This window comes from Protopterus annectens, chromosome 6.part0 (genome assembly GCF_019279795.1).
Source record: "Protopterus annectens isolate FY-2018-M chromosome 6.part0, PAN1.0, whole genome shotgun sequence".
In the NCBI taxonomy this organism is placed as follows: domain Eukaryota; kingdom Metazoa; phylum Chordata; order Ceratodontiformes; family Protopteridae; genus Protopterus; species Protopterus annectens.
Genome location: NC_056737.1, coordinates 1,568,253,450 through 1,568,277,241, shown reverse-complemented (window position 1 = coordinate 1,568,277,241; position 23,792 = coordinate 1,568,253,450). Strand labels below are relative to the sequence as shown.

At 44.8% G+C, this 23,792-nt stretch overlaps 1 protein-coding gene across 4 annotated transcripts in view; it reads left to right on the top strand.

Annotated features, from left to right (window-relative positions):
- Nucleotides 1-23,792, top strand: part of SNX4 (sorting nexin 4) — a 2,225,118-nt gene that overhangs the window by 1,982,024 nt on the left and 219,302 nt on the right. For all 4 annotated transcript variants that reach the window (XM_044075014.1, XM_044075015.1, XM_044075016.1 and 1 more), the window contains one exon: nucleotides 3,503-3,648. In XM_044075014.1, the coding sequence (XP_043930949.1) occupies nucleotides 3,503-3,648 (146 nt within the window). The remainder of the gene's footprint in view (nucleotides 1-3,502; nucleotides 3,649-23,792) is intronic.

The following is a 23,792-nucleotide window of genomic DNA, read 5'->3' as shown; positions in this document are numbered from 1 at the left end:
AGATATCATAGTAGCTTCACTAAAATCCTCTACCAGGAGGATTTACACAAGCAAATGGAAACGTTTCTCTTATTGGGCTAAGGCCCAAAATATTGATCCTTTTACTGCCCCTGTTCAGGCAGTTCTGGACTTCTTAGCAGAGATTTTCCATGCAGGCTCCTCTTCTTCCACAGTCAGAGTTCAGTTGGCTGCTATTTCTAATTTTCATGTCGGGATAGCAGATCATAATATTATGTCCCATAGGCTCTGCAGGGCCTTTTTGAAAGGAATTTTTCTACTAAAGCCTCCAATCAGGAATCCTCCTCCTCAGTGGGATTTAAATTTAGTGCTGACATCCTTGATTCTTCCCCCCTTCGAGCCAGCTGTTTCTTGTTCCCTGAAATATCTTTCTTGGAAAACTTTATTCCTAGTGGCTATTACATCTGCCAGGAGGGTGTCTGAACTTCATGCTCTTTCGGTTCGACCCCCCTATTTGATTTTTCACAAAGACAGAGTATCTTTGAGAACTAATCCATCCTTTTTACCTAAGGTCGCTTCGAAAAACAATCTGAATCAATCTATTGATCTCCCTGTATTTTTTCCTAACTATTCAGATAGAGCTGAACAAAAGCTACATTATCTTGACGTCCACCGTCAGCTTAGATATTATTTGGACAGAACAAAAAAATTTAGAAAATCTGATCAACTTTTTGTTTCCTATGCGGATAATAAAAAAGGCCTTCCTGTTTCTAAAGTGACTTTGTCCAGATGGCTTTCTTCGGTCATCACTGAAATTTATACGATCAGGGGAAAACAACTGTGCTCAAAACCTAAAGCACATTCAACTAGGAGTTTAGCTACTTCTACAGCTTTTCAAGCTAGACTGCCTTTAGACACTATTTGTGCAGCGGCCACTTGGGCCACTCCTCACACTTTTGTTTCCCATTACAAATTGGACTTGGCCTCCAGGGACAGAGCCAGTTTTGGCTCTACAGTCCTCAAGAGTTTGTTCCATTGAGCCACCCAGGATAGAGGTGCTAGGGACACGGTCCCATCAAGCAAGAATGAAGGCGAGATTGACAGCTTAACATTAAGAAGTTATGTACCTACCATAACGTTCCATGTTAGTTGTCTTCTCTGCCTTCTTTCTTCGACCCTCCCTCCTTCCCCTGGCCTGGACAGACCTTGTATAAGAAACTATAATACTAAAGACCATTCAGACCTGGTCCTTTTTCCATTTGTAAGTTTCTTCTTCCTTTGGGAAGTATTGTTTATGCTTGGTGTTATTGCCCTTTTGTCAACAAACGAGATCTGGGTACTTCCTGCCTTGCATCATGGGATATGGGGCTGCCTCGAGCTGGTAAAAGGAGTTCTCGAGCTAAAGCAAGTGCCGAGTCGGAGCCGAGGGATCGGCTCCGAACCCATCAAGCAAGAAAGAAGGCGAGAGAAGACAACTAACATGGAACGTTATGGTAGGTACATAACTTCTTATTCTCATCCCCTTCAGCAAGGGTGATGCTCCTGCAAACTACCACATCAGTAGCAATACCCTAAGCACACAGTCAGTCAGTGGTGAGAGATCTGGGCACACAGGTTGACAGCAACCTTAACTTTGATCATCATGTCTCTACAGTAGTACTAAGGAAATTTTATATTGCTCATCTCATAAAAAGGGCATTGCCTTCAGAAAAAAAGAGGTTATAACACCCCTGTACTTCTTCCCTCATCAGGCCAATAATAGAGTACAGCACTTCTTTGGTATGTTCCTTTCCAAACACCTCCAGCAGTTGGAGAGACCACAGAATTTCCTTACAAAGAAAATTCAGGGTCTTCAAGCCCTGTTTTATGCAGTCAGACTGAAATCATTGTCACTTTACTCTGTGTTGTACAGACTGTTCAGAGGCAACTTGTGTCTTGCATACAGAACAATTTCTGACCCAGCTTTAATGGAAATGCTGCACATTCACAAGTCAAATGGCACATGGGTCACTCCTTTAAAGGTCCTTAACATGGTATGTGACATCAACAGCACTTGCTGGAGAGACAGCTTTGTCTCAGAAGTTGTCCCATCCTTTAGAACAAGCTTTCCTATTCATGTTAAACAAAGCCCCTTGTTGGTGCTGTTTAAACGTAATCTGGATGATTGGATGGGTAACCGGAAATTCATCTCAGGGGTTCACTTGTGTCCCTCTTAGGGGCAGTAGGTGCTGATTTTAGTGTCTGCTTGAACCAGACAACCTTAGGAACATGGGTTGAACTTGGCTAGGCTTGTAAGGGCCTTGAGGCTGTTAACCTAGTAACCTCCTATGATCCTCTGGTTGGAGAGCCTGTTCTAGAGAAGGGGATAGTCTTTGGGATACATAGCTGTCTTTCCAGCAGGCCCTGTTTATATCACAGGCAAGGTTTAATCTTTAGAATGGGTAATTCTGGTTATTCTTTAGAATGGGTAATTCTGGTGCTGTTTGTTTTACAGGTATGCAGGAAGTCCATCAGAGTGGGGTCTCATGATTGCTTGTGTACCAGGCATACATCTCCCCTCAACAGGCTGTAGAAAACAGAATACATGTATAGGGCTTTGAGAAGGTCTGCATAGGACATGCTATTTACACCCTGTATGGAGTGGAAACCTGCCACAGAAGAGGTATTTTGTTTGTTTTATCTGTTCCTCTGTGTTTTATTTATGTTGCAGAAGAGATTGAGATCCCTTGAGCGAGTGTGCATGCTACCATTGGACTTGCAAATGTGTAACAGGTCCAACAGGATAGGGTCTGTTTGTGGCTCTTCACACAAGGCAGAGGTCGCCTGTTAGTAACCTATATGATATTGAGAAGAGAGACAACGTTTTGAGGTCTGCATTGTTTTTGTGATTTAGGCCCTTGGTTTTTTAGTGAGGAAACGTTGTGGTTGCTCCAGTTGTGACAAGTTTTTGGACAGGCACATACCAAATAGGGCATTTTACTCAGTGATCAGCCTGATGAGAACAGAGGGCAGTGAAATGATTTCATCCCTAGACCTGAACACCATATCTTTAGATATAAACTGTGCAGCAAAAAAGGATTTTCTTACACTAGTGAGTGCATGGTGATCATAGGACAGTTCATTGTCAACATAGCTTCCCAGATCCCTGACTATGGGTTCAACTTTCATGTGTATTAATGTACATTGCATTGCTTCGTTGCAGACCTCCACTGTGGAAGCTTTGGACATGGGTAAATGAGGGAAGGGTAATGCTTAGTATAAAAATCTGATGCTTATCATGCAGGTGTGACAGCTCCTGCTCTTGGTTTTTTCTGTTCTCTCCAAGGAATTGAATGGGCTAATTAGACAACCAAGAAGGATAATCTAGATAGCCAGCAGAGTGATCTCAATAGAAAGACAACAGAACAGCAAAAAATCTGTTGTCTGCATTCAGTAGTTAGTACCATGTAAAGTCTCTCTCTTTAAATGCAACATGTTTAAGTGTACACATAGCTGCTGGAAGTGTTAAGAAATGTGTTGTGTTGTTTTATTGTTTATTTTACAGGTTGTTCGGACATTCTCCTTAAAGGGGGTGACAAGCAAACTTTTTGGACAGGAGACTCCAGAGCAAAGAGATGCCAAATTAAAAGCCTTGGAAGAACAAATACAGGAAGGGGAAGAACAACTGAAAACTAAAAATGCAGAGTGCAAGTAAGAATAGACTGTGTAGCCTGGAAGTAAGATAATTGAAAAGGAAAATACAGTATGTTCATTGGTTAATAGGTTAGTACTAAGCTAACTGCCCTTGCGAGCCATTTTAAGCCTAGCCAATTATCCCTTGTGAGACTCAAACCCTGCACCTTGTGTTTGTAAGGCAAACACCTTAACCATTAGGCCACCCTCCCAACCCTATACTGAGGTCATACTCTAGGATCTTTGCTATTCATTATTTTGGATAAGTGAAATCCTTAAAGTATTCTTGGGGGGGTAAGAGAGAGTTCTGATGAGGAGAAAAGTGAACCTTTCAGCAACCTGTCACCATGAAGGACTTGAGTTATTTGTAGCTGCAGTCCTGTATGTTGTGTTTCATCTAAATTACATCTTGTAAAAGATAAAGCGAACCTTTGGCCTTGTATTGATTTGTATCATTAGACTTGTTTACATTTTTTACTGTATATTTCCAGATGGTTGAACTTGTGAAAGTGACCCTTTGGAAAGAATTACCTTGGTTGTGAAAGGGCAGGAGTCACTACTGCCCTCCATTTCCTACCCTTGTTGCTATACATCTAGTTGAGGAATAGTATTCTGGTTTCTTTAGTCTGTCCCTGTTTGAAGAACTGAGACAATATTGCCTCAGTGACAGAGTGGGAGCAGATACTGCCACCCTGCCATTGTCAAAAGTTGATCTGCAGAGCCGGGTTCATATAGGTCGTCTTGCTTCCTCTGTGATTCTCTTTGTTGTCTTTTTTGTGTTATAATGAAATCCCACACCACTCCGACCCTTTTTCTTCCTTATAACTGTTGTGTTCTTAAAGGAGCTATGTAGTCCATCTTCCCATATCCTACCTACATTACATTTTCACAGAGAAATTTAGTGGAGGCACTAGCTGTTTGTTGATTGTGCTGGCTTTCACACTTCTCTTGTAGTAGAGCTTTACCTCACCCAAACCATTTTCCTTGGCTGACGTTATTTCTTTTCTTTCCCTTATTGATTTTCTTCACTTTAGAATGAAGTTCTATGGACGCAAACATGGCAATCACATTCTTCATTGTAATTCACCTTCAGTCCAGTGAGTGAATCTGTCAACAGACAACTGCACTCATTTTGCGTTTTCTGTTTCTGCCTGGATTTCTTTAGCCAGCAGTCCCTAACATGAATTCTTTCCACTTGTAGAGGGGAGCACTGACCGTTCATTTTAGGTTGTCCTTAGTTAGCTTTCTGTTGACGTCCTTCATATGATCACTTTTGCAGTATTGCTGACATATAGGAAGGATCCTACCAATGATACGGTATGTCTAGCCAGTATTCCTAGGCTTGTGTGCCATCCTCTCACACTGTACATCTGCCTAATGACCCAGGCATGAGAAAGCATGCTGGCTCTTAAGGAATGTATGGGGTTAGGTCCTCAGAACATTCTTGCCACCGGCCCAAATAGTGAGACATCTTTTACTTCATTCTGTTAGCCATACCGCTTGTGCCAGTTCCTGTTGTGAGTGGGGAAATAAACATGCCCATTGGGGACCCTTCCTGTTTCTCTTAACGTTTGACAAAAATTTATTTCATGTCAGCAAAGAAGGGTAAATGTGACTACAGGAGTAGATACCATATAAAGACAAGCAGTCAAAGGGTTTATTTTGTCTAGGTTTTAACCACAACTTTAGGGTGTTCCATTTTTAAATATTTTGTCACTAAAACTATAAGGAGTTGATTAACCTTTCTTAAAATTTGCCTTGAAAATCAGAAACTGAAAGAGCTCACACAATATAGGGATGGCATCTGAATTCATCCAGTCAGATGTCCCTCAACAACCACATAAGAAGTTAAAGCCGAAGCTTTAGGATGATGTCCAGTAAGACCTAGGAATCTCCACTGTGGTGCTTCATGAGCTCAGACTGCTCAGTTTTGATTGCTGCTTCCACTGTTACAACCCTATTATAGACCTTCAAAGAGAAGCATCTAGTTATATCCCATACAACCAATGATGAGGGTATGTCCTTAAGGAAGAATCTCAGCTGATCATTTCTGAAGGACCCAAGGGCAGACCACAGATATTCATCGTGGTATCCTTATAGAGGTGTATCAGGAGTCGGATCCTTCTTACCTTGTTTCTGAAGAGTCTCCCAAGAAGAAGCAAAAAACAAAACATCTCTCTCCTTCTGCCACTTCTACTACTAGAGATCCCCAGAAAGAGTGATGGGATTTCTTTCAAGGACTTGTCAAAGTAATTATGTCTTTGAATCTACCTTAGTTCTTTTCTTTTCTTTTCCTGTTTCATCTCCCCCCATAAGATGGCCAGAGAGACGCTTCTTTTGTAGATGTAGACACTGAATCTGAAGCAGAATGTGTTGCTTACTCCTCCCAGATTCACTCACCAGTGGGTTTTAACTCAGAAGAAGAGGATGCACTTCCTCCTAATTCCCCTTTGGAGGAATTTCCTTTGGGACACTGTTCTGAAAGTGATGTAGCATTTCCATTTAGATGGTGAGCAAGTATCAGAAGTCCAGAAGAGATACGACAACTTGCTGTGTTTGGGTGTCCCTAAGCCTTAAGCAATACAGCTTGTGCTCAGTCTTGCGCACAACTTTTTCCTCAGCTTACTTAAACCCTGATATCTCCAGCCCTTAACATCTGATAGGTTTTAGAAGGTTCCAGACACCCATAAGTTCCCATGTAAAATTCCTTCTTAATATCCATCTGTAGTTTCATTTGAATCTGACAAAATTACTGAACTTATACCATCTTCGAATGCCTTGCTTAATGACAAATACAGTAGAATTATGGATAAGTATGGAAAGATGATGTGTACTTCTGCTGCACTTTTTCTGTGCCATTAACTACTAGACTCATATGACCACGTATCTGTTTTCAGTAATATTAACAAGCAATTGTTAGAGCTGCCTGAATCTGCCATTAAGTCTTCTGTGTTGTCCCTTCTGAGTTTTGGTACTCAGGTAGCTAGGTACTGTATCAAATGCTGGTATGAAGCAGCAGCTGCATCTGTGTCAATGATAACTGCAGTCTTACCAAGGGTATCTCCTTTTTACCTGAAGATGTCAAGACCATATTGCTGGATGCACCTTTGGACAGGGAAAATATCTTCAGACCAACAGCAGCTGAAATTTTTAAAAACCTGCATGAAAGTAGAAAACTTAGGCAGGATTTCAAGCAGATGTTTCTATAACCTCATCCTAAATTCCAAAGAAACTGTCATTGTAAGGCTTGGAACATTCTTTGATAAAGATCGGGAAACTCAACAAAAAGTTAAAAAGTTCTCTGAAAGTAAATATCAAGAGAAGTCCAAATGTGATCTCAAAGGACCAGGGAATTCCTTTCCTGATAAATCAGCCAACTTGTGACTGTTAGCTACTTTCCTCACCCATCCAGTTCAAGAATTTTTCTTGGTTGCACTAATTCTAACAATGTTTCTGGGATATCAGACTACAGCAGGACTTCCCAAATTAGTTTTCTTGGGACCCTGTCATATGCTTTATCCACTTCTAGGAATGCCAAGTTGAGCATTTGCCTCATCTCTAGCTTCTTATCTGTCTGACTGCAGACATTGCATTGGTTGTGCTGCATCCTTATCTGAATCTGACCTGCTTATGCCCCATCTTGCTTTCTACTGTGTATTCATTCATCATTCACCTTCTCTAGAACTTTCAGTGTGACAGGAATTTATAATTTGTACTGCTCACAGTTATGGATGTCCCCTTTGTTCTTGTACATTGGCACTAGTATGCTTATTTTCCAATCACCTGGGATATGCTTTTCTCTTCTTACTGCTGTGAGTACCATCAGGAGCCATTTCTCCCCATCTCACCCAACATCTTGATCATATCTGTTGTGACCTCATGTGAATCTGCTGCTTTCCTTGACTTTATTTTCCTTAGTGCTGTTCTTACTTGTTCTAGGGTGGGCTCCTCCTCTTCCTTCATCTTAGGTTGTGTCTGAGTCAGTACAGCTTCTGTGGGGTTTCTCCATTCAGAAGCTGCAGAAAATACTCCTTCCATCTGCCTTTGATTTCCTGTGGGTTGGTGAGTAGGCTGTTGCTGGGATCCCTTATGAAGGGTTTCTGATTATCTTCTTTATCTTTCTCTTTGCCTTGCCACCCAGTAGAGTTTCTTTGTGCCATCTACTGAGTTACTTTCCAGAAGTTGGTAGAATGTTTCTGTTGCCTCTTTCTTCACTATCGACACTTATCTCTTAGCCTCTTTGTTAGCCAGCCAGTATTCCTTCTTAGCCTGCTCCATCTTTTCTATGTCACATTTTTCCTGCACTCCTCCTTTCTTTTGATGACTTTCCTGGACTGCTGCATTCCACCACCAGCTTTCCTTATGAGCTTTATTTCTATACCAGCTCGGACAACTACCTGGTCTGTAGTCCTCACTCATGCTGTTTTGAGGCACTGCCATTTTTCTTCAATTCCATCTAATTCCTTTTTTCCCTGAGATGCTAGAACCTAACTTTAAATTAACTTCCAGATGTTCATCGTGTTTCACTGTTGCAGTCATTACACTTGGGTTTTCATGTTGGCAGGCTACCCTCAGTCGGCCCGAATTCCAAAGTCCTGGTCCGGCGTCGGTTGCTGTCGCCTCTTTCCTGACGTTAGTGTGCCAGGGGTATATAAGATGCAGCCAACGCCATTTTCTTCAGTCTTTCTTGCCACATGGTGCCCGAAGCAAAAGCAGTTCGCAAGTGCCGGTTGGCCGACTCCTGAGATTTTTGAAATCGAATTTCAGAACCAAAGTCTTCAATAAAGCTAAGTACCCCATTGAGGAAACTTTTTCTTGCTCCAGACCGATGTCAGTAAAATTTAACAATTGTATTTCTTGTGGGAAGCAAATACCTCATAAGGATTTTCACTCTTACTGTATTCCTTGCCTAGGCCCTGACCACGACGTTGCTAGATGTCGGTTTTGTGCTAGATTCAACCAACGCACTATTAAGCGTCGGTTTGATTTTGCTTTACATTACTTTGGCCGAAGGTTTAACTACATAGTGCCATCAGAACAACCGACGACCGGAATTCATAAAAAATGCAAAGACAAAGAAAAGGACAGGCATCCGAGGTCCAAAACCGACGAAGCCTCTTCTAGGCCAGTCACCGGTTCACCGGTTCTCAGTGAGGCGCTTTCGCAGCCCCTGACACTCGCTACCTCAGAGCCACAGGCCGCCTCCAACTCCCACATGGAGACAGCTAGGCCTCTGGAAACTCAAGGTATTGGGCCTATGGAGACTATTCTCTCAGATGGGTCCAGAGCCGCTGAGCAGGCATCGGCTTCTGAGGGTGTTTTCAGACCTTCACAGCTTGCTATCAAGTCTACTTCAGCAGCCAAGGCAAAGTCTAAAACACCACTAAAGACAAAGAAACAAGTACAGCATTCTCCTGGACAGTCATCCATGCCAAAGAACCAGATGCTTAAAATGGCCGAGGACCTAATTACTCTGATCAGGGGTTCCCATCCCCCTCCTGATAAAAGGCCTAGGCAAGACACTGACTATGACTCCTCTGACCAGGTTTCTGTTTCCTCTGATTCCTCTTCAGAACAGGGATATTCTCTTCCTCCCGATGAGGACTCTGATGCTGAAGAATCTATCCCTTCAGCCTCTCCTCCTGAGGATTACTCTTTTGGGGAAACCCTGCACACCATGAGGGAGCATTTCCATTGGGAGAGCCAGAATTATTCAGAATCCAAGAAAAGGCTCAGAGATTTTCTTTTACTGCCTCAGCACAGGCCCCTTGCCATTCCCCCTGTACTAGATATTGTTGATGATGTTTTTTCTGAATCCAGTTTGTCTCCTGATTCATTACCCCCTGCACCAGTCAAGCCAGATAGGTACTATAGGGTCCTAGACTGTCATCAATTTCTTTATAAAAACCCTGCTGCTGACCCAGAAACAATTTCTCAGGGTCCCAAAGGGGTCAAGGCTTCCACTGCAAAAAACCCTGTTCCCTCTGATAGGGATTCTAGAGCACTGGATAGATGGGCGAAAAAAGTTTACACTTCTGCTACTTTAGCTGTAAGGGCTTTAAACTGCTAGTTTCACATGCTTAAATATCAGCAATACCTAATGTCTTTGCTGAAACAGAAAATGCTTACAAGCTCAGAATGTCCTGTCAATAAGGAAATGCAGGATTTATTGCATGCAGCTGAACAAGTGGGAAAGCATACTCTACAATATGGTTTTGATTCATTAGAAGCTTCTTGCAGAGCCGCAGTTACAGGCTCTGTCATTCGAAGGCATGCTTGGTTAAAAGAACAGAGTCTACCTGATCATGTTAAAGCAAAATTATTGGATGCTCCATTACAGCATGATACTTTGGTGTTAAGGCTGAGGAGGTGTTAAAGAAAATGGAGGATAAAGCAAAATCAATGCAGACAGTAAAGGATTTCTTACAGGTTCAGCCACCTAGATTTAGCAGGAACTGGCCTTCAAAAAATTGGTCCTTTCCAGTATCAGACAGGCCACAAAGAGGCCGATACAGACGCACAAGAGGCAGATCTCAGCCACAAGGCTCATACAGACCTAAACAATGGGGGTGCTTCAGCCCCCAAAGGCGGAGAAGACAAATCACAGCCTTATAGGAAACAGTCCCAATGACGTCCCTCTACCAAAGCCAAGCACTTACCTTTTGACAGCACCCTTAGGGGGAAAACTAACATTTTTCTCACAAAATTGGCACATGATCACCCAGGACAAATGGGTACTGAATATTGTTTCTCAAGGTTACAGGTTCCACTTTCCCACCCTACCAAGGTCAAAAGGTATGCCAGACCTGCCACAAAACCAATGGGCAGAGGCACAAAAACAAATTTCTGCTGTCATGGACATGAGAACAATTCAAAAAGTACCACAGGAAGAACAGGGACAAGGATTTTACTCAAGACTTTTCTTGGTACCCAGAAAGGACAAAGCCTGGAGACCAATACTGGACCTGTCAAATCTAAATTCTTTCCTGGATGTTCCAAAATTCAAGATGTTGACACTGCAGCAACTTCTACCCATGCTGGGCAAGAAGGCTTGGCTAGTTACTTTGGACCTCAGAGAGGCATACCTGCATGTCCCAATCGGACAGTCTTGCAGAAGATACCTCAGATTCATAGCTGGCTCAATGCATTACCAATTCTCTGCACTGCCCTTTGGATTATCTACTGCGCCCAGGGTCTTCACAAAATGCCTGGCACCAGTAATTGCATTTTGCAGACAAAAAGGAATTCAAATATATCCCTACTTGGACGACTGCCTTATTCAAGCAGAGAGCAAGGACATTCTACTAAAGCATCTGGCGTTTGTAAAAGAATTACTAATTTGCCTAGGGTACACAGTAAACGAAAAGAAATCAAAACTAGTGCCCTCTCAAGAGATAATATTCCTGGGTGCAAGCTTAAATACAACTGCCCAGATGGCTTATCTCACGCCAGACAAGCAAAGGCAACTGACTCAGTCCTTTCAAATGATGGCAACAAAGACCACGCTACCTGCAAGAAAAATTCTTCAGGCTTTGGGCTACATGGCATCTTGCATTCTGCTAATTCCATATGCAAGACTGCATATGAGGAAGCTACAATGGTACCTAAAAAGTGTTTGGACTCAACATTGCCACAGCCTGGAAACAATAACTCTTACTCCCTGCCTGCAACAGGAGTTGGTGGGCACTGGCCTGTCACCACAACAAGGGACAGCCTTTCACTTTACCCACAGCCAGGCAGACAATAACGACAGATGCATCAGATTATGCCTGGGGGGCACACATGGCAGGAAAATGTATTCAGGGCACGTGGCCCACGGACCAAATGCATCTTCACATCAATCAAAAAGAAATGCTAGCTGTACAGAATGCCCTGACAGCCTTCAAGGATCTGCTACATCCAGGACAACTACTACTAAAGACGGACAACATTACAGTTATGTGGTACATAAACAATCAAGGGGGCACACATTCCTACCCCCTCTGCAGCAAGCCATGACTTTGTGGAACACAGCACTGACCTATCAAGTACATCTGCAGGCACAATTCCTGCCAGGAAAGAAAAATACTCTGGCAGATGAACTAAGCAGAAACATCATGGACCCTCACGAGTGGAAACTAAATCCACAGGTCTTCAGCATGATAATAAAGAAATGGGGATGCCCAGACACAGATCTCTTTGCCTCCCTTCACAACTACCAACTGCAGAGATTCTGCACAAGGACTTATCACTCACAAGCATGGAAAGTGGATGCTCTATCTTTCAGCTGGAAAACCCTAGCAGTATATGCCTTTCCACCACTGCCTCTCCTCCCCTAGGTGCTCCTAAAAGTCAGACAAGAGAAGCCAAAAATGATTCTGATTGCCCTAGACTGGCCATGCCAGCACTGGTATCCAATCCTAAAGAGCTTGTCTCAAGGCCCAGCCTGGACTTTACCTCTAATTCCTCATCTTTTGACTCAAGAAAACAATCAGATCCTGCACAGCCAGCTCAGAACCTTAAATCTGGCTGCATGGCGGATAATATAGCCACTCAGAACACACCTCTCTCTAAAGCTGTTATGGATGTCATTTTGGAAGCCAGGAGGCCCAGCACCAGGAAATCTTATGCAGAAAAATGGAAGCGATTCTGTGCTTGGAACCAGGCACAAGGTCTTGAACCACTTGTTCCAAATATTCCTTAGATTTTGCAATACCTAGCTGAGATGCTGGACAAAGGCCTATCCTTCTCATCAATTAAGATCCATGCCTTTGCCATTTCAGCTCATTATGATACGGAACCTCCTATTTTCTCTCATCCACTGCTAAAACAGTACCTCAGAGGGGCAAAAAACATAAGACCCCCAAGGAGAGCACTGATACCTACATGGGACCTCAACTTTGTCTTAGAAAAGCTCACACTACCTCCTTTTGAGCCAGCCAGCACAGCTGACATAAAATTCTTATCATGGAAAACAGCTCTGCTCTTAGCAGTAACTTCAGCAAGAAGAGTCTCAGAGTTACAGGCATTAATGGCAGTGGAACCTTTTATCATTTTTCATCCGGACAGGGTTTCTCTAAGAACAAACCCAACATTTATGCCAAAGGTAGTATCCAGTGTGGCTCTTAACCAAACCATTCATTTGCCAACATTTTATCCAAATCCCCAGAATAAAGGGGAGAAACTTCTGCACTCTTTGGACATACACAGGCAGCTACGCTTCTACTTGGACAAAACAAAAGCTTTCAGAAAAACTGAGCAACTGTTTGTAGCCTATGCTGCAGGATCACAAGGAAAGGCTATCTCAAAGCAGACTATTTTAAAATGGATAGGACACTGGATTCGCTTCTGCTATGCACTGCATGGCAAGTTAGTGCCTAAGAATATTAGGCCACATTCTGCCAGGGCAGCAGCCACTTCAGCAGCCTTTCTCAGAGGAGTACCAACTAAGGAAATTTTGGAGGCTGCAACTTGGAGTTCAGTGCACACTTTTGCCAAGCATCATCACTTACCTCTTTAGTCTAAATCCAGAGCAGCCTTTGCCACTGCAGTTCTGCAGGGCCTCATAGCCACTCCTAATCCTATTTAGACCCAGCCGCCCTACCTTAGCTTTGGGATTCAACCCAAGTGTAATGACTGAAACAGGATGAACATAGTACAGTTGCATACCTACCATAAATGTAGATGTTCAAGTGTATTCACTGTTGCAGTCCAGGTTACCCACCCTCCATCCCCCTTTCTTTGCTGGAACTTATCTATACTTCTCTATCCTATACAACCTATGTGGTGTATTTGCTTGTAGATGAAGGTATTGCGTTATTTCACTGTATGTTTTTATAAGCAATATATTTATTGCCTACCTTCTTGGGGGCACCTGACATCTGGGGCAAGAAAAACTGAAGAAAATGGCGTTGGCTGCATCTTATATACCCCTGGCGCACTGATGTCGGGGAAGAGGCGACAGCAACCGACGCCGGACCAGGACTTTGGAATTCGGGCTGACTGAGGGTAGCCTGCCAGCAGGATAACCCAAGTGTAATGACTGCAACAGTAAATACACTCGGACATCTACATTTATGGTAGGTACACAACTGTACTTTCTTCAGCCTAATCTGTGTTGACCTTAGAGCCTTTTCTAACAGTCACCTGCAGCAATCCATGGTTTATGCTGTGGGCCAACTGTTTTGCTGAAGATGACTTTGCAATCGCTGATTTTACTCCAGTCCCCTTTCCGTACTAAGAGGAAGTCTAGTTGAGTTGCATCTTGGCCAGTCTTGTATGTAATCTTGTGACTGTCTCTCTTTCTGAGACCATGTGTTGGCTGCTATCAAGCCATTGCCAGAATGAAGTCTAGAATGGTGTCTCCTCCTTTATTCTCGTTACCCCACCCATGTGGACCCAGGCAGTCCTCATATTCTATTCTGTCTGTCCCGATATGTGCATTTAGGTCCCCCATTATCAATTCCAGTTCATGTTCCCTGCTTTATGTAGTAGGTCCTGCAACTGCTGTCTGAAAGCACTCCTTTCTTCACTTTCACAAACTTGCTGTGGGACATAGGCTGAGATTATGAACAGTGCCCTAGCCTTACTCTGTAATCTGATTACCATGAGTGTGGTACTAATTTTGATGACATTCCTGTCTTCTGAAGATTCTCCCTCACCACAATTCCCACACCATTTCTAGTTTTGTCCTCTTCCTGTGTAGTAGACTTTGGACCTCACACCAAGTGGCCTGCTACACTGCCATTTTTTCTTGCTTCCTAGATACATAGGATGTCTAGCCTCCTCACCATCATGTCATCCACTTCCAAGCTGTGTCCCGTCAGTGACCCTGCAGTAAGTGTACTAATTCTTCATTCATGTTTGGCAGGTCGATTGTTTTTACATCCACCTTTCGTTCAGCAGAGCTATCCCAGGTAACCTGAGCTGGGCAACTGGACACCGGGCAACCAGTAGCTTATTGACCCCAGGCTGCTGGCTTTAGGGTGGTCACACACTGGCCAGTAAGGGCACATACACCTCTCTCACTGTTAGTATGGGACCCTAGCAAAGGTTGGGTCCTCAACCCACTTATTGACAAATACCCATGCCCATTTGATGACATTAGTCAGCACGACTGAATTACCGAGAGTCCAATTTTACACCATTGAGTGGCTAGCTGTGACATGGGATGTGGTCTGTGATTAGCGTTCTCCTTTCTTAAGAATACTGCGCACTACTGTTAATGCCCAAACTGGTTCAATTACACAACTCTTCCCCCAATAAGGAACTATCTAGAGTACAAGCTGCTGCCCCCAACACGATTCTTGGGTTAGTTTGAGGTGAAAACAGCATTTTTTTTTCGGGCGGGGGGGACACCCACAGAGAGAGAGAGAGAGACAGGAAGAGCATGCAAACTCCATGCAGGCACTGGGGAAAGCAGGATCGAACCTTGTACCATGTGCATGAAAGGCAAAGACCTTAACCATTATGCCAACTGCTCCTCCTCTTTCAGGACTTAATTTTCCTAGGCTCCCACTTAAACCCGTTATCCATGATGGCGTTTTTTCCACAAGACAAAATACATTTTGACGTCTTACTTCAGTCTGTACTTTTACTAAAATTGATCTCTACAAGAAAGATTTTGAGAACCCTGGAGTATGTGGCTACAACCACACAAATAATATCTCTTTCCAGACTCCACTTGATAAAGATTCAGTGGTACCTCAAAGTCAGTTTGAGCAGAGCACTACCATCCCCAAAACATCCAGTTCCTTTCTTGCTCTTCATGAAGAAGGAATTCCTTTTGCGGTTCAACTGGATGTCACTCAGTCCAGGAGTGCTCTTTCTGGTCCCCTCTCTCCAACAGGAAGTCTCCATGGATGCAGTCCATCTGGATTGCGGGTTATGGTCAGTAAACATGAAAGTCTAAAATGTTTGGTGAAGGCAGTACAGGAAAACCACATAAATGAGAAAGAAATGAAAGTCATGAGCTTGGCTGTACAATTTCTTTATTACCTTTTGACTCTAGAAACCCTTTGAATCCTCACAAGACAGTACCAGTGCAGTGTTGTACTTCAGCAAACAAGGAGGAACAAAATCTTCTCTGCAGACTTGCACTGACAGCCTGAGAGGACTGTCCAGCACAATCTCTTCCTTCTGGCCAGTCAGTTTATATTTGAATAAAACCACCGACCAGTAATCCAACACTGAATGTTTAATAAAACAGACACTCTGCTATGCAAGCCTTCAAGGAGTATTTTCTTCTGTTGTCTTAGAGAAGAATTATGTAGCTGACTACCTGAGCAGATCCAAAGCAGACCCTCACAAATAATTGCTCTACTGAGAAGTCTTCTTACAAATTATCCATCAGTGGGGAATTTATCACATAGTTCTTTTTGCCTGTGCTGTGAACAAGCAACTCAGACTGTTCTTTTCCAGAATTCCATTCCCAGTGGCTTGGAGAACAGATGCCATATCATCCTCTTGGAAAGGGAAATTCTCATATGCTTTTTCTCCCTTTCTTGGATTCCAGAGATTCTCCTCGTTATCAAGAACACCTCCTCAGAGATGATGTTGATGATTCCAATTTGTCCTAGACAACATTGATTCTCCCTTTTTTCATCTAGCCAAGGGCATTCACCACAGGTTACCCCATTAGATGAAATTGTTCAACACAGGGCCTCTCTCATTCATCCAAACCTGCAAACCCTAAATCTAACAGGTTTGGATGATAAGATTTTGATACAATTCAGACATATATTTCCAGAGGCCATGCTTCAAAGTATTACATGAGGCTAGAAAATCTTAGATTTTCAAATGGAAGAAGTTTTCTGTTTGGTGTCAAAGGTGGGAAAAGGACTCTTTATCAACTGGGTACACCTAGTATTCTTTCCTACTTGTGTGAGCTGCTCAATTCAGGACTGCCATATTCTATTAAAGAACATTTGTCAGCCGTATCTGCCTGTTTACCAATGAATCCACTTCTTTTTGCACATTTTGTCAGTTTTTAAAAGATGTCCTTCATGTTATGCCACTTAGGAAACCTCTTACACCTCCTTGGGACCTCAGTTATGTTCTAGAGAAGTTAACTCTTTTTCCTTTTAAACTAGCGTGTTCTACCTCTCTAAAGTTCTGCACATGGAAAACTGTATTGCTTGAGGCCCTTACTTCAGCAAAGAGTTTGGAGTTTGAGTTACAAGCCCTTATGGCTTCTCCTCCCTTTCTGATTGCTCACAAGGGCTGTAACCCTTCTTTTTATGTCTGAAGTTGTCAATGAAATATCCATGAACTGTTCTGTTAACTTGCTGCTTTCTTTGCCAGTCCCTTAAAGGAGTAAGAATTCTGCATTTGTTGGATGTATAAACAGCTTTTATTCTACCAGACAAAACGTAAGACTATTAGATAACTGGATCAGCTATTCATCTCTTATCTGGGTAAAAAGTTGGGTGACCTTATTTTCAAACAGACTGTCTCCAGGCGGATCTGCACCTCCTGCTTTTGGGCTTGGGTCTTACATTGGAAGTATGACACTAGAGGAATGCGACTAGGCTTTGGTATGCTGGCTTGACTTATGACTATCCTTGGCAGGATACCCCATCAATCAGTAATACTGGAATGACTATCCTTGGCAGGATACCCCATCAATCAGTAATACTGGAGCAGTGATCAGAAAAGCATCCATTACTGTGCACAACTGTACATCTGAAGTAGTTTACTTCATTTGGTCTTCAACCTGTGGGATACCGGATCCGAGCCAGCAAATTAACTAGCATCTGCTCCAAGCTCCTTCCCTTACCCATAATACACCTCCTCTACCTTCCACCCCCCCAGATCTCGTTTGCCGTGGCTTGCTGAAGCATTGTGAACTCCTGAGTTCCGAGTAGTGAGTGGGATTTTCTGCTTTTAAGCAGCGTTTTTCTCTGTAACATTAGTATACGTGTTTAGTGTAGGTTCCCTCTTCTCCTCCCCTCACTGGTGCGTCGTGTAATAGAACCCTTTTTGTAGTTTAGAATTAGTTTGTTAGTGTGCTTTGCTTCCCCTCCCCCCTCAGTGTGCTCTGTGTGACTTGAATGTGTGGTGAGTGGTCTGAGTGGGAAAACTGGTAATTTTTTTTTCTCCCTTTTTTTTCCCTTCTCTTGGATAGAAGCATGGCTGATAAGCCTGTGTTTAAAAGGTGCACTGAGTGTGGCCATAAATTGTTTCCTGCAGGTGGCCACACTCTTTGTGTAATGTGCTTGGGTGTTGCCCATCTCAATACTGACTGCAAACCCGCACGCTATCAAGGACAGGAAGGCTAAATTGGCCCTGAAAGGCCTTCTTCCTACTTCTGAGGTGGTTGCCTCGTCCTCGGCTTCGGTCACAGTGGCTGCTGTAGGCTGCCTCTCCTCCCCCCCAGGCTGGGACTCAACCTCCTGTTTCAAAGCCTGTGGAAGTGGAGCGGAAAAGGGGCAGAGAGAAGGAGAGAGAGACAAAATCTCACAGACCAGGCAAACATAAGAGGTCCCCGGACCTTCCTTCTCCTGCCAAAAGTCAGCCTAGGATCCATGACTCCCCTCGGGTCTGATCTCCAAGATTTTCGCTAGACCCGGAGGAGAGACATTCTCCATCTAGGGCCTCAGTTCCTCGACCCGCCAGGTCGGAGTCATGCGGAGCTTATTGGAAGTTGACATTATAAAATGATGAGGTTCATTCGTACTCAGATCCAGATGGGGGTCTTGCCAGCCCCCTCTCCCTCTGGAAGGGGGAGCTCGCTTCCCTTTTTCACACCAATTTCTCCTTCTCCGATCCGTCCACCGGGTTCGGAGTACTCTGATCCGAGGATGGCCTTAGTCAGGGGGTCAACGCCAACGTACCTGCTTCCTCGACGCTGATAGCTGCCTGGAGCATGTCTGATCCGACCAGTTCAGATCCGAGCAGCTCTCTAATCCAGAGCTTGGGTGTCTGATCCGAGGGAGCGGAACTTTTTTCATCGGCTCCAGCGTTGTTGGGCCAAGTCCCCTCCCTCGGAGCTCCATCCACTTCGAGCCCAGCTCCAATTCTCCCATCGGACCGGGGAGACCGGCTTCCTTATTGGTTCCCCAGGAGGTTCGTTCTCCCATGGCATTCATGGTAGAAAGGGATCTGATATTGTTAATCCTCGTTCATTCCTTACATATGGCTATCGGTTCCAAGCTCGGAACCGAGCCGGCCATTTTCCAAGCTCACGTCAGCTTCAAACTCTCGAGCTAAACTCTTACCCACAATCCCCCTCTCCCTGTTACCTCAGATTTTGTTTGCCGCATTGCCATCCGGTCGTGTCAAGCTACTTCTCTTGAGCTAAGTACAAGCAGTTGTTGTTTAATTGCTTTACAAAATCTAAAAAGGCTAAAATTTCGGCTCCGGAGCTCTCTGTCAGCCCCAGTGCCTTTGGTGCCCAGACCTTCGGCACCGAGGCCTTCGGCTCCATTAGTGATTTCGGCTCTGTCCTCTCCTACAGCCTTCTACATATCGGCACCAAGGGGCTTCTCGGTTCAGACCTTTACCACTTTATCGGCACTGACCGTTCAGTCAGCGCAGACCTTGACTGCATCAGCTCTGAGATCTTCCTTTATTACTGACTCCAGTTTTGTCGGTTCCAGTTTCGGCACCGACAACCACTTTGGCACCGATCCCTGTGTCGGTGCAGACAGTGACATCGGCACTGATGACTTCTTCGTTGCAGACTACAGTAGTTCAGTCTTTCTCGGCACCATTGTCCTCGACGCAATCAGATGAGGTGGGCACCGAGTCTGCCTATTTTGTGGGCAGGCCCGTTTCTCCTTCAGTCTCTGTGAGGTCCACTAGAAGTCTTTCTGAACATGATGTTTTGCGTCTTGTGGACCAGGCATTCCTGGCCAGAGGTATTCCACCCCCCCCAGAAACTATCCTTCCTTGGGAGGTGATCACCCATCTCCAAAGACAACTTCTTATTCTCCTCCTTCATTGCCTTTGAAGTCCATGGATGTAGTACATTCTTCCCCTTCTGCGGTTCCCTTTATGGATCTCACTAAGGAACCGCAGTTGCCTTCGTGGCAGGAAAGTTTTGCAACGACCCAGGATGTCAGCTGTGATACGCATAGCTTGCTGCTTCACAGCCATCCAGCGACTCCAAGTCTGTAGGCTGAGCCACTTAGGGAGGAGTGCCCCCTGTCCTTGACATACACTCCTCTCCGGGTGGACCAGCCTTCCAACTGATGGAGAAGGCTTTCGCTGCTGCTGGCGATACTTGACTGTCTATACCTCCGCCCTCCTCTGGTACACTGGTTTCACAAGTCGCACCTGGCGGACACAGGGTGCAAGGGCCTCAGGGCATATTCCCTCAGGAATCCCCTTTTCCGTTGTCTTCCCCAGCTTCTCCCGCTGAGGAGGTCCACCGGAAAAGTTTGTGTAAGAGGAAGCACATGGACTCCACAGAGGAGTCTCTCACCGAAGACACAGATTTCGATGAGGGGAAGGATCCCCTCGGTCACCCTCTGAGGTATCCTTTGGCGATATCCTTGAAATCCTGAAACAGAGAGGTGACTGGCAGCCCTCTAATCCGACCCCTGAGGAATCTGTATTCCTGTAGGCTTTTCTCGCCTGGCCCCCTACCTCCTGGGTTACTCCACCTGCCGATTAACTTGTCAAGTTCATTGTGCAGCATGCTTGGACGGTCCCTGATACTATTGAAGGTATTCCCCGGAGGCCAGATAGGATCTTGTCCCCTCCTGCTTCAGATCCCCACTGGTCCAAAGGTCTTCAGGTAGATGCTTTGGTGGTGGCGGCCGCAACAAAAAAGGATCTAGCAGAAGAAGAAAGCCAGACTGTCCATCCGCCTAACAGAGAGTACCGGGCACTGGACAGAATAGGGAAGCGCACTTTTGCTTCAGCGAACTTTGCTATCAGGTCCCTGAATTATATGGCACATTATTCCGGGCTTCAAAGGGATATGGTTCCTTAGCTCTCTGAAACCTTTGCTGGTGCAGTGTCTGATGAGGTCCGTGACAAAGTGGCCTCTCAGCTGGCCACCACTGAGTCTAAATCTAACTCCTCTATGTGACTGATATCTCACGCAGCAGAAGGAGCAGCTAGAGTGGTGGGTTCATCTGCAGTCTTGAGACGACACACCTGGATGCACTTGTGCAACTTCACGGAACCTTTTAAGTCTTCCTTTCTTAATGCCCCCATTGAGCCCTCCTCGTTGTTTGGGCCCAAAGTTAGAAGCACACTGGCCAGATGTGAACAAGACGGTAAGACCCTTTCTGCCATAGGTGTCCGTTATTCTTCCCCTCAACGTGCTTTCTCCCAAAACCAAAAGAGTGGGAAGATATGGTTCAAGAAATCTCAGGGTCCTTTCCGTGACACACGTGCCGAATTCTCCCCCAGAGGCAGAAAGGGAAACTCACAGGGAAGATTCTCCTTTCAGGGCAGAGGGGGACCGTGTAACCAGGGTTCCAGGGATTCTTTCCCTGGTCAATCCTACCAGCACTACTAAAGAGCGGCCCACTCCTTTCCTCTGGAAGTGGTTGGGGGACGTTTCTCCATGTACCCTTCTGCCTGGCTAACCATCACCACCGATTCTTGGGTACAAAGGATCATAACCAGAGGTTATCATATCCCCTTCGATCTTTGTCCTGTCCCTTTAAAAAATCTCCCCGACGTTCCACCCACTCAAAGGGAGGAAGAAGCAGCACTAGAGATAGAAAAGCTGCTAAGAAAAAGAGTTATCCAAATAGTCCCTCCAGACCAGATAGGATCCAGATTCTACTCAAGACTATTTTTGGTGTCAAAGAAAACCAGGGACTGGAGACCAATTTTGGATCTCAGTGTATTGAACAAGTTTGTGAGAGTACAAAAATTCCAGATGGTCACTATACAGTCTATCCTCCTGCTCTTGGAAAAAGACGATTGGATGTGCTCTATAGATCTTCAAGATGCGTACTACCACATAAAGGTGGACAGGCCATCAAGAAGATTTCTGCGCTTCCATGCGGGAGCCAGTCACTACCAACTCCGAGTACTGCCCTTCGGACTCTCTACAGCCCCCAGAGTGTTCACAAAGTGCATGGCAGTTGTCACAGCTCACTTGCGACTTCAAGGATTCCAGGTGTTTTCGTACCTAGACGACTGGCTCATTTCCGCCCCCACCAGACTTCTACTAGACAAAGCCCTGGCATACTCTCTCCTCACTGCTCAAAGGCTAGGCATAACCATAAACTGGCAGAAATCCAATCTCAACCCATCTCAGTCAACAATTCATAGGGGTTATCTTGGACACAAAAAACTGCAGAGCTGCTATTCCAGAGCACAGAATTTTAAGGATAAAGCAACAACTAATTCCAATCCTTTCAAAGGAAAAATCCACGGCTCACTCGGTTCTACAGCTGTTGGGTTCCATGACAGCCTCCATCACCATTGTTTCCCTGGCCAGGTTTCACATGAGGCTTCTACAATGGCTACTGCTCACCCAATGGTATCCTTTTCAGCATCCTCTTTCAGCCATGTTTTGAGTAACCCACAGGTGCAAACAGGATTTAAATTTGTGGATGACGCACAATCTCTCTCAATGGTCTCGCCCCTTTTCCCCCCAGCAACCCGAGGACACAGTGACCACGGACGCATCCCTGATGGGGCGGGGGTGGGGGGGGGCTATGTCATGGACGGACAGTCCAAGGCACTTGGTCCCAACCGGAGGCCCATCTGCATATAAATTTTCTAGAGCTGAGGGCAGTGCTTGTGGCGTTGCAAGCAATCTATCCCCTGCTGCCGTCTGGGACAATTGCGATTCAATCAGACAACATGGCGGTGGTCTGGTACATCAACAAGCAAGGTGGAACCAAATCTTACCCCCTTTGTCGAGAGGCCATGAGGATATGGCAATGGGCAATGGCAACAGACTGGTGTCTTCTAGCAACGTACATTCCCGGGAGTTCCATCGTGATAGCAGACAGACTCAGCAGGTGCATTCTGCAACCTCACGAGTGGTTTCTGAATCCCTTGATAGCGGCAGAGATCTTCCACCGCTGGGGCCGTCCTTGCTGCGACCTCTTTGCATCCCCAGCCAACTACAAATGCAGCAACTACTTCACCCAGATTCCCCCTCCGGGACAGTCACCCAGGGATGCTCTAGTCCACGATTGGCCCTAGGGTCTTCTGTACACATTTCCGCCCTTTCCTCTCATTCCCCAGTTTCTGAAAGCCCGGCGGTTGAAGAGCAAGGTAATCCTCATAGCACCATATTGGCCACGACAGATTTGGTTCCCATTCCTTTGGCCTCACCTACTAGATCGACCATGGATCCTCCATCCAATCCCGGAGTTGATCTCACACCCACAGAACCTGATTCATCCCAACCCGAACAGCCTGAAGCTAACGGCTTGGCTACTCCAATTCCCTTGATTGCCAGGCAGAATGATCTTTCTTTACCATATTCTGATTGCTTCTCATAAGTCCTCCACTAGAATTACTTATTTGTGCAAGTGGAAAAGATTTCCCTGTTGTCTGAAAGATAAACAAGTAGACCCCTCTTCAGCACCATTGTCAAAAATACTAGACTATCTGGCCGACCTGTTTCATTCGGCCTATACCATTAGACTTCATTTGGCTGCAATTTCTAATTTTCGTGAAGGGTGTCCAAGATTCCCCTCTTATGTCCCATAAATTGTGCAAGACCTTCATAAAAGGTGTGAATCATCTGAAGCCACCTTTTAGAGAACCTATTCAACCAATGGATTTGTCATTAGTTCTACAAGCTCTGACAATGTCACCTTTTGAACCAGCCTCTTCTTGCGACCTCAAGTATTTGTCATGGAAAACCTTTGTTTTTGGTCGCTATTACTTCTGCCAGACGTATTTCTGAACTTCAAGTTTATATATCGAGTCCATACTTGATTTTTCATAAAGATAGGGTGTCTCTGAGAACTAATCCGTAATTTCTGCCTAAAGTGATCTCTGAAATGTCCATTAATCAAACCATTGAATTGCCAGTTTTCTTTCCCAACCATTCAAACAGAAGACAGTGTTGCCTACATACCCTTGATATACACAGGCAAATCCGTTTTTACCTAAACAGGACTAAACCCTTTCGTAAATCTGACCAGTTATTTTTGGCCTTTTCTGGACCTAGATTAGGATCGGCTGTTGCAAAAGTCACATTAATTAGCTAGATGGTTGAAGGACTGTGAGACCTTTATTTACACACAATG